Here is an 11,690-nt window from a genome sequence, read left to right as displayed (position 1 = left end):
CATAAATGTTAAAAAAATTCTTGCAAGGGGTATTGGTCGTAATTATTTGATAAAGATAATGAGTTCAAGTAACGCCTTTAAGTTTGGCATGGTGCACCTGGTGGAGACTGCCAGAGACTGATGATGCAAGGTTTAGAGGGGAATCTTGGGGAGGGGGTGGGGGTTGACACTTTCCCCCGACAATTTTTTTTGCAGTTGTAGAGCCTCAACAGTTGGCAATGAAAGTTCAAATTATCGGCAAAAAGATCTGGAGAAATCATTTTTTTTTAATTCCAAGTGGAGAACAAATGAAAACGACTGTTTTAAATACAATATAGATGTACATGTACGTCCCCATTTCCTGCACTGAAAATTAGATTTAAAAAAATTGAGAGTGCCCCTAGTGCTGCTTGAGGTCCAATCCTGACTGATTCCGCAAATTCAACCTGCTTATATTCAAGGAGGTGTCAACCTTGCAAATGTGTCAAGAAATATCAGAATATCACTTTGAAGTGTCATATTTTTTTTTTAAGCTGAATGTCAAACCATGGTCGAACAGTGTTTTGTTGAGTCTTGCAACCTTAATTGCTTATAGGAATGGGGTTCTAAGGATTACCGATCACTGGATTTGGAAAACAGTCACATCAGTAATTCATAAATATGATAATCATGATAATTAGGGCATATCAGCAGGTAGGCTAGGCCTACACGTCAATGTTAAAAATTGTGGAAAGAATGTTGCATTCTGATGCTGCTTTTTTTCTTCATATATCATTGCAAAAATGATGACAAAAGTATTAAGACAAAATCTGAGATGGAGAAACATTTCCAATTTTGTCAGGAAATGGGCCTATAGCTAAAACCTGGCTTAAACTAGCTAAGTTACTTAGAAAATGTTCTTGAGTTGAGACCATACTAGACATGATCATGACTTTGTACACAGCCACTGAAGTAGCGTCAGATTGCAACATTGTTTCCAAAATAGTTAAAATTAATGTTTGTGCCTAAAATAATGCACCCCCCTTTTTGTGCACACAGCCTATTGTAAATATGCACACAGAATGCAGAGACGTAACGCGGCGCCGGCGCCGGGTACACACGGTACGTTGCCAAAATAGGCCCTAATTATATTTCAAATGTAGGCTGCAAGCCGTCATGAATGTAGAACCATTATTGCTACAAATGACAGAAAGTATTAAAAATTCCATTGCTCTAGGCTACTTACACATAAAAAGATGGTTCTCCCCCAGCAGAAGCGCGTAGTACTAGTAGTAGTAGCGTCGTTAATACGTTAGGAGTTTTCGTCGCCATTTTGTTTTATGCCAGAAGTCAACTTTTCTTAACTTGTGGCTTGAAATTCGTGACGTTGAAGCCGCAGCCGCAGCCGCAGCCAACAATTCGGACACGTCTAGAAAATGGCTGCCCTTAGCAACACCGTAGCAACAGCCGAAGCCGGTAATTCGGACACAGCCTTATATTTCATATTAATATGAGCAAATTGGAAAGGAAACTAGTATTTTCGAGAAGGCGTGGACGAATGATCGCGAAAACACGTACTGCACGTTGTGAATATATAGCACCAAGTACACGATAAAAATCCATTACCAGCCAATTGCGGTATCCAATCAGGATATAGGAAGAAAGTTTCCTATCCAGGGTTTACTATTGGAAACGCGGTTGGAAATAAAGTAAGCACTGGGGACGAGGTTGCCCTCATACGCACGCGCACTTACTTGAAGGCGCGGTCGCTAATCCAATGACCGAGCGTGTTTTTCGCGCCAGTTACCAGAAACACGTTTCGGCTTTGGTCATAGGTTGAGCGTTTTCGTGACATCGGTTGGCTGGAGTGACGTCACGGTTCCAACCAAAACTAAACAAATGAGGGCGCTAGCGTGCGTGCGCGCTTTCGTACGCACGTACATTGTACATGACGTACGACTCTGGCCTGGGAATAAACTGATGAAAAATGACTACATGTACAAACACGTACAACTACAAGTTTAACGCTGCTTTAGAGTTTATTTTTCTGATTAATGTCGGTAAGCATCACATATGGAATTCCTGAACCCAACGGCCCAATAGGTAAGGACACATAGAAAATGTGGGCGTGAAATAAGCTTCTGTAACGAGGTAAAACGTATCAAAAATCTGGTCCAAATTGTGGGTGGTCTTATGTAGAGAATTCTCATCCTGGACGTTAGTCGTAATGCAATGAAGACTTCGTCCAACCTGGGCTATTGAATCCATGTCCATTTATACACACCGTCCAGAACAATTTACTAATTTCGCACAAATATTTATCTCTGTCCTACATACATCAAAGATACATGTCTTCTACAAAAACGAATTGTTCTTATGTCTACCATACTGAACAAAATTTCTTCCCGCAGTTCTACACCAGAGCTCGAGCCGTATACACTACACTGGTACACAGACCAAGCTATAGGGCGCCGCCATTATGTTATTCGCGCCTCGACTTTTGAGGGCGCTACACACATTATTAAAGAAACATGCGCTTCAGACGCATCACGTCCAAAAGCGGCAGGCTACTTCTATTAAAATTTTAACTCCCCAAATTTGTAATTCAAGACCCATTCTTCACTTTGTTCGTTTTTGTACCAACTCGTATCTTACCAAATCTTCTCTAATGATCACTCGGGAACCTCTGAAGTTGGCTGACCCTGGTACCGGCTAGATCGATGAACTCTATGCTGTATAACCCTGGTGCGCTGGATAGCCGGGCTAGATAGCCCCATCGATGAACACTTGATGATCTTTTGACTGAAATAGTTGAGGCTAGCTTCATGATGATGGTGATGACATGTCGATCCGCGCAGCTGGATTATTAGACTGGTAGACCCGGTGTGGACGGTAATTCTGTCCCCCGGTAAAAGTGTCCGGGGGGACAGAATTACCTAGGTAAAAGTGTCCCCCCTGTCCCGTTAATTTTGTCCCCCTCCAGGTAATTCTGTCCCCTCCGGTTAATTCTGTCCCCCCTGGTTTTGCACGCATAAGTTGTTATATTGATGTTATTATAATAAATTCAGCGCACAGGAATACATTTTTAGATTTTTCCACCATTCATCAATAATTATCAAAATGAAATTAACGTTTAGATGTTAATCAACCGATCTATGTTTCTGCAAGAAGGCACGCGTAGTAATACTCAACCTATCGCTAGTGCGCACGCGCATCAGCCGCCGATACGCGTGTGACTGTCATGGCGGACTTCAATGAGGAGAATTGGCAAAATTATACGTGACACGGGTCACCGCGCCGCAGGCCTGCTGCTGGTGCAATGTTGTCCCCGTCCCCGGCCGCGGCCCTGGCGCGGCCCGTAGGTGCGGTATCGCGCGCACGCCCACCATGCAAATCGTTCGGTCCCGAAGTCGTCATCAAAACGGGAGTTGTGCTTTGACGTAAGCACCATTCCAAAATTTTGCAAGGCGCCGCGCAAAAACAGTTAATAACTTCACTAATATATAGTCTGGGTGCTAGACTTGTGACGTTGCACGGGGACACATTTACCAGGGGGGACACATTTAACGTCGTGCAGGGGGACATATTTACCTAGAGGGGGACAGGTTTACCTAGGTAAAAGTGTCCCCCCGGACAGATTTACCGGGTCACGACCCGGTAGATATGTCCAGGGGGACACATTTACCTGGGGGGACAGAATTACCTGCCACACCGGCATTGTATTTTACACCCCAAGCGACAAGGTGTGGTGGCTGACTTCAGATTACTCCTCAGTCGATAAAACCCAAAGGGTTCGGCGATGCAGGTACACCCCCCCTGCTACACCTGGCTGGGGCAGTAGAGGGAGCTTAACCCCTCACTGGTGTTAAACTAATAACAACCCCCTCACCTAAGAAGTATAACTCTCCTGAGTTATAGGGAACTTCACAGGTTACCGGATGTGCCTGTTCACTGGTGCTAATTTCGATATCTTTCTGGTTGGCACCTGCTTCGCTGACTTCTTCGTAGATTAGTTTCTTGGTTTTCTGCCAAAGGTTTATCTCGTCGTCCAGTCCTTCGCCGCGTTGTTACTTGTACTTTCGTCGAACTTCTTTTGTTTCTGTTTTGTTCTGCAGAGTCCATCCTGATGTAACCGGGGAGAGTGGAATTTATTAGTTTTTAAAATGTGGCACTCTCCTTATGTCCGAGGGGTTCCACTAAAAAATGATTTGGGAAGAGCGAAGTTTCTGTAGTCTCAATAATATGAAATGTTTTATTTATAATACAAATTTGAGACAATAATTTTATATACAAATGATCAGGTACAGTATTTACAAAAAGAATTACAGTATATATATGAACTTTGGGTATATCAACCGACTCTTTGTTAAGTATATAAAAACAGAACTTTGTTGGGTCTATAAAAACAGAACTTTGTTGGGTCTATAAGAACGACAGTCAAATAGGGAAATAGGCTAATGAAGTAGCTCCAAGGATATTATCTGAAATGCATAAAAACAATAAATGTCTAATGAATTATGGGAATTACTGTGGCATAAAATGACTGTTGCCCAAATGGAGAATTATTTAAATGGCAATTATGCAAGAATATGAATATTTTTTATACATGTAGTGTAATTTTAAATCCAAAAATAGAAATGAATTATTCACCAAGTTATGTTATAAAATTAAATAAGAATATAATACCATGCCTTAATAACAAATTCCCGAATGATCATAGCAATAGAAAACTGATAGTTTTGGGAAAATGGGAAAGTCTATTTCAAATGATAAATGAGAACGTAAATATTATAGCAACACTAAAATTTAAGTTGAAGTTAGCGTACTTGTGTTGCTCCTAAGTTCCAATTTGTGTTTGTTTCAAAAGGAAAATTTGAAGTTCACAAAAATAAAGTACTTGATAACATTGTTTTCCGAAATGCCGAAAAATATTAAAATAGTAGGAAATTGTGTTTAAATAAATGGACGGTGTTTACCCGAAATGTTTAAAGTATAAAATAAAGTCAACAGAAAATCCTTTTTGCCATCTCATGCAAGAATTAAATAGAGAATCATTAAAATCATTCTCCAAAATACTTGCAAATCACGACGACAGATTTGTTTCAAAAGTTAATAATCAGTCGTGATTACAAGACAAATTTCCGGCCGTGTCCGTTTTGACGGCCTTTAATTCTGGCAATAAACCAACATACAAAAGACCAGAATGTTTCATACATGATGGCATAAAAAGATTTTAGGCATAAAAATGTTTTAGGCATAAAAATGTTTTAGGCATAAAAATGTTAAATATCAGACAAGGGATTTACTCACCACTTGGGAGGATCTACGCTCATGCCTACTCAGTGTCCGATGTGAAAATACAATGTAGATGTAAATATTTTACTGCTATAGGGAGCCTCTCTCAAAATTGTAATACAAGTGAAGAGTGTAAGCGCTCGTAAAAGATGGTCTGAATGCAACGATGTGTTGGATCGAAATCAAAGTTATTTCACAGCAGGCCCTACAAGAAAACTATACCGAAACGCCCGGAATGTCAACTATTCCTCTTAAACAAAGCGCGTTGGAATGCAAAACTCGCATGCTCGCTACGCCCATCGCATCGTTGAGCAAAATTCTAGGCGGCGCGCGCTGTTAAAAAAAAGTTTAGTTGGCCGCGAGAGGGCGCTTGGCAAAAAGCATGATCGCAATGGCTGCTCACATGTAAAATGACATTAACACGAAGTTATAAAAGTTATGAAATGAATGCTGGAGTACATGGAGTAAGGAACCTGTCGGGTAAAAGTAAGTACTGCAACCCGACCTGGTTACACTCACCCCCTAATTTTAAAGAAAAAAAGAATTTTTATAGAAGGGAAATCAAAGTTATCAGAGAAATACGCAAAGTCGAATTGGAAAGGTAAAATGAGTGACCATCACAGTGCACTGCAATCGTCTTGTTCATGTCCACAAATATGTACATGTACTCTTCGACCACATGATGATAATAATAATGAAGGAAACTAGATCTTGTAGAATCAGGAGTCCATCCTTAGTCTGTCACTAAGGCAGAGTTTATCTCATATATAGACAAATAGAACTCTCCAAGAAGGTTATTTCCTTAATAATTGCAAAAATTTGCAAAATATAGGCAAATAAATGCCAAGAATAGAAAATACCATGACGAAGCGTATTAGACGTATATATCCAATCCAGGATATCCCTGGCCTGAGTTTATCTCGTTGGACCGTCTTAGTAACCTCGTATGGATTCAATAGAAGTGATCAACAAGAGACATGAAAGAATGAAGAAAAGAACAAGAATGGCAGCAAGGTCATAAAGGTAAGATTATTTTCTAATGATGTTGTTTTCAGAGTAGAAAATCGCGATTGCAGTAATGACACATTTGTTTTAGTGGTGTCTAAATATGGGAATTGGAAATAATGAGACAAGATTTCAAGACTGAGTAAAAGATCACAAGTGTGTTCTTAAATACAGATGAAAAGATTAAAGATACAGAAAGGCAATCACAGTAGGATATAAGTAGTGATCAAATCATGTCATAAAAATACTCTTTTTTTAAAAACTAATTATATACATATATCATTCAGAACTTCACTATCCATCAGTATAGTTCTGAAAAGTCTGCAGCCAACCATAGAGTCTAGCTATATGATCGATCAGCCACCGAAAATAGAGTTTGCACCCGATAAGTAAGGTGACAGATAGAACAATCCAAAGCAGATGGAAATAGCCGAATGTCTGTCCAATATTCAGGCCTATCAACATGCCCATGGCACTGACCAGCAACATTATTATTTGTCTGTCGCTAGTGAGAAGCAGATGAAGTTGTTGGAGGACAGAACGAGGTAGCCTGTGGACGTTGCTATGTTTCCCTCTGGTGGATCGAGTGGAACGTCGTATGGTTGGATCTTTAGGAGGAGGAGGCTGTGCATCTTGCTGTTGGGGAGGAGCAGTATCTTCATCTTCCTCAGGTAAGAACACTTCAACTTCATATTCAGTGTCTGATGATGAAGTTGTAGAATCTGAAAGTATTTCCTCTTGAGAAGGAGGACTAGGAAAAGATGGAGAAGTAGCTAGCTCACCCAAAGGGGTAGAAACAAGTTTAAGTTCAGAAGAATTCACAGTTTTCTGCCCACCAGAGCCATCCGCTAATTCGATGGTGTTCACAAAGGAATCCTCTGAATGGTGACGGATAACTTTGTAGACGTCAGGAAAGTAGTGATCTTGGATTTTATTTCTACCTTGGTGGTGTTTACGAAGATAGACAAGATCGCCTACTTTAAACCTGTTGGGATTCGTTCTACGGTCAAAATGTTTCTTGCTCTTCCCTAACTCATGTTGTGTTCTTCTTTGTGCCAGGTGATATGCCTCCTTAAACCGGGATTAATGTAGAGCAACCCAGTCATTGGTGATGTCTTCAGGTAGGTCTCTGTTTAGTAGGAGATCTACTGGCAGCAAAGGCTCTCGGCCAAACATAAGATAGAAAGGGGAGAAACCTGTAGATGAATGCTCTGTAGCATTATAAGCAAAGAGAAGTTCTGATAGGTATTTTGGCCAGGCTTGTTTCTGCTTTGCAGACAAAGTGCGAAGAAGATTATGCATAGTGCGGTTAATTCTTTCACACTGTGCATTGCCCTGGGGATGGTAGGGAGTAGTTCTGGACTTGGTGACGTTGTACAGCTTGCACAGATTTGCAATGAGTTCTCCCTGAAATTGGCGTCCTTGGTCAGAGTGAATCCGATGTGGGACTCCATACTTGAAAAACCACTCTTTTACTAGAGCATTTGCTGTAGTTTTGGCTGTCTGATCCTTGGTAGGGACTGCCAGAGTGAATTTGCTGAAAACATCAGTGATGACAAGGACATTCTCAGTTCTATCAGACGCCTGCTCCAATAAAGTAAAATCTATAGCTATTGTCTCCAGTGGTCTAGAGGCAACTAAATGACCAAGAGGGTTTCTCACCGATGGTGAGGGGAACTTAGCTACAGAACAACGTTCACACTCCCGAATCCACTTCTTTATGTCCGTATACATGAATGGCCAAAAACAACGTCTACGAACTAGAGACATCGTCCTCTCTTCACCTTGATGACCAAAGTCGTTGTGCAGGCTAGTCAAGATTTTAGATCTTAAGCTAGATGGAAGAACCACTTGGTGCAACTCACCAAGGACAGGATCTTGAACTTCCCTGCAGAGAACACCATTGTCAAGTTTCAGACGTTTAGCTTGGCTAAACAAAACCTTGACTGCCGACGATTCATGCTTTCTCGACGATTTATCTAAGTTGTCTGAACAGTGAAACTGTAAAAACCTGTGAATGTCAGGATCAGCCTGCTGTAATTTGGCTAATTCAGATGCAGACAGAGATGGAAAAGAAGCTATAGTGGAACAAACATCTGCTTGGACTCGAGCTGGACAAAGTTCACCAACAGTGTGGAATATTTTCACTTGCAAGGTTGCAGGCAAAGAAGTTGAAGAGGCATTGCACTGGCTTTCCTCTGCTATCACTTCGGAGACACTGCCTTTATCGCTCTCTATCTGATGTTGACGAGAAAGTCCATCTGCATTGGAGTTGACACGGCCAGGGCGATATATGATGTTGAAATTGTAAGCTGCCAGAGTGGCAACCCACCGTTGCTCCGTAGAACCAAGTTTCGATGTATCGAGATGGCTTAACGGGTTATTATCCGTCCTGACAGTGAAAACTGAACCATAGAGGTAATCTTTAAACTTCTCTGTGATAGCCCACTTCAGTCCTAATAATTCTAACTTGCGAGAGCTGTAATTTTCCATGTTCCTCTCATTTTCTCGCAGGCAACGACTGGCAAAGGCCACCACCTTCTCCTCTCCTCCCTGAACTTGAGACAAGACAGCCCCTAAGCCGGAAAGACTCGCATCTACATCCAGTATGAAAGGTAAGTCAAAATCAGCAAATGTCAGGATAGGAGGTTCTACAAACTTGGATTTTAGTTCCTAAAAGGCAGTCTGACAAGCTTCTGACCACTGTTTCCGAAACACCTTTGGAGTACAATGTTGAGTCATACCAACCAAAGCATGGAGCGGTCTAGCTATTCGGGCAAAGTCTTTGATATAGCGCCGGTAATAGCTTGCAAAGCCTAAAAAGGACCGAAGCTGCTTGGTCGTACGAGGCACAGGCCATTCTACGATCGCCTTCGTCTTGTCAGAGTTGGTAGAAATGCCATCTTCAGACAGAGTATGACCCAGATAGTTGATCTGCTTGCAGAAAAGATGACACTTAGAGGGTTTAAGCTTCAGGTTGTGTTCTTTTAACCTGCAGAAAACAGTGTCAAGATATCGCAAGTGCTCATCGAAGGTCTTGGAGAAGATGCACACATCGTCAAGGTAAACAAAAATGAGTTGATATATGAGATCACCCATGCATCTCTGCATCAACCTTTGAAATGTTGCAGGTGCACCACAAAGACCAAAAGGCATCCGGGTGTATTCATACAAGCCCTTAGGTGTGATAAAGGCTGTCTTCTCCCAATCAGACTCTCGAACCCGCACTTGATGGTATCCGCTGGCCAAGTCTAATGACGAAAAGAATTTCGCACCAACAGGAGCGTCAATGAGTTCGTCGATGCGAGGGAGAGGAAATGCATCCTTCTTGGTGACAGCATTAAGGCGCCGGTAGTCAACGCACATGCGGAGGCTACCATCCTTCTTTCTAACGAGAACTATGGGTGAGGCGTATGGACTGTGACTCTCCTGGATGATGTTGTGGGTGAGTAGCATCTGTATATGCTTCTTGACTTCCTCGTACTGATTGGGGGGTATTCTTCTGTAGGTTTGTGAAACTGGTTGAGAATTGGTAGTTTCAATGTGATGCTCAACAGTGTCAGTATCAGCCAAGTCAAAGTCATGACTAGCAAAGACATCTCTGTGTTTCTCAAGCAGATCCTTGATTCTGTTCTGTTGTTCTAGGGTGCCTTCAAAGCCGGAGAAGTCTACTGGAACTGAAGGAGAGGCAACAGGGACTTCTGCTTTATTGACTCTAATCTCTTCAGAGGGTTACTTCAAAATCAACTTTCAATACATCATCAACCACACGATCAACTGCTCGGAGGACACCTACTCGGGTTCTACGACGCAAGGTAAAACCTGAGCTAGAAATGTTGTCAATCCTGACTGGAACAGTCCTGCCAGCCTTGACCAGAGAAGATGCCACAAGGATACCAACTGGAAGGTGATCACTGTTACGGAGTGGCTCAACAACCGCTGTTTGAAAGGACACATGTTGTGAAGTGGAACACATGACAGTAGCAGAAGTGTTAGCAGGAATGTAGACAGGCTGATTGGAAGATCGCACAAAAGACACAATATCTTGCTCTCTGGCCTGAGCATCTATCTGAAGACAGAGAACAGACTGCAAAAAGTGTAGAGGAGATGTTGTGGCTAAGCTGGCATCACCCAAAGCGCTAACCAACGGAGCTAATACATTCATCCCAAGGAGACTAGTTGTTTCTCCTTCTTGATGTCAACATCAACTGGATCGCGGACGACTAGAAAACCCATCTGAGGCAAAATGATCCCATCACAATTCAGGTCGAACTCCAAATACCCAACATATGGTATCTCCAAGCCATTGGCAGCTGTGATCCGCAAACAGGGGCCGTAAGACCTCAACTCGGTACCTTTTGGTTTGAGATGGTTCACGAAAAACTCTTCAGTTACAGTAGAAACCATTGAGCCTGTGTCAAGGAGACACTTTGTCTCAACAGTCCCTAGTCTAAGTGTGAGTGTGGGACAACTACCAACAACATTAGAGGTGGAAGGACTCGCCTCAGCAAAACAAGAACTACAAAAAGGGTCCGTAGTTTCCCTCTCTTCGAAGGGACCCTGGTCCGAGAGAGGAGTTAGTTTCCCTGACTTGGAGGGGATTTCGTTGCTTTCCTCAACTCTTCTATCGTACCATGTGCTTCTTTGAGTTGTCGCTTGAAGCACCTCTCTGCTGTGTGTCCTGCCTTGCTACAAAATGTACAAGTTACCTTCGTCTGCTGTCTGCCAGTAGAGTTATTGGGCTTGGCTTGGGCTAATTGCTGGACAAGGGTAGTCAATTCATCCAGTTGTTTCTGCTGATGATCGATCTGCTCTTGTTGTTTGACCATGATGTCAAGTAATGATCTGGCACTCGGTTCTTCTTTTGCAGATTGTCTACTGATGGTCACAGGATTGGAAGAAGAGGCAGCCCCTTCACTCTCCTCAGCCCACTCGATGGCTTCCGTCCTCAAGGCAAAGAAGTCGATGCCAGGTGTACCACGAAGCTTACTTTTCAAGTACTTTCGAAGTAGAACATCGTGGACCCCCTCTGCAAACTGGTCTTTTAAGAGATGCTCTCGCTTCTCCATGAGCTGAGGGCACTTCCTGGCAGCCTTAGTGAACAGGTCAAGAAGGGAGTGAAAGATGTTAAGGACTCTTCCTGTGTCTGCTTTCGTTCAAAAAATGTCCGTTGCAGACGAACAGATGAGCCATGATCCCCAAATGTGTCTCGTAAGACAGAAAATAGTGCTTCCAAACTACCTACTTTGTGGTATTTGACCTCCTCTCTAGCTGAACTAGTTAGATACGGGAGGGCAAAATCTATTTCTGCCTTCTTAGACAAGGGTCGGGCCTTCACAGCAGTACTGACATCATAAATCCAGTCCTCTAACTTAATATCTGAAGATTTTCCAGAAAAAGACTGTAATTTATTTTGGCTAGGAACCAACAGA

General features: G+C 42.4%; 1 protein-coding gene and 1 long non-coding RNA gene across 2 annotated transcripts; one reads left to right on the top strand and one right to left on the bottom strand.

Moving 5' to 3' along the window:
* Positions 1-7,149: 7,149 nt before the first annotated feature.
* On the top strand, positions 7,150-9,430 carry LOC119736163. Its single transcript, XR_005272284.1, has 3 exons — positions 7,150-7,379; positions 8,773-8,873; positions 9,257-9,430. It is a non-coding gene; the product is annotated as an uncharacterized LOC119736163 (long non-coding RNA).
* Positions 9,431-10,647: 1,217 nt separating this feature from the next.
* LOC119736162 lies at positions 10,648-11,373 on the bottom strand. The gene has a single exon (XM_038210185.1). The coding sequence runs from the start codon at positions 11,325-11,327 to the stop codon at positions 10,836-10,838; it is 492 nt and encodes a 163-aa protein (XP_038066113.1). The 5' UTR covers positions 11,328-11,373; the 3' UTR covers positions 10,648-10,835.
* Positions 11,374-11,690: the final 317 nt, after the last annotated feature.

This window comes from Patiria miniata, unplaced genomic scaffold (genome assembly GCF_015706575.1).
Source record: "Patiria miniata isolate m_02_andy unplaced genomic scaffold, ASM1570657v1 HiC_scaffold_29, whole genome shotgun sequence".
Lineage (NCBI taxonomy): Eukaryota > Metazoa > Echinodermata > Asteroidea > Valvatida > Asterinidae > Patiria > Patiria miniata.
This window is presented reverse-complemented; position numbering and strand designations above follow the sequence as displayed.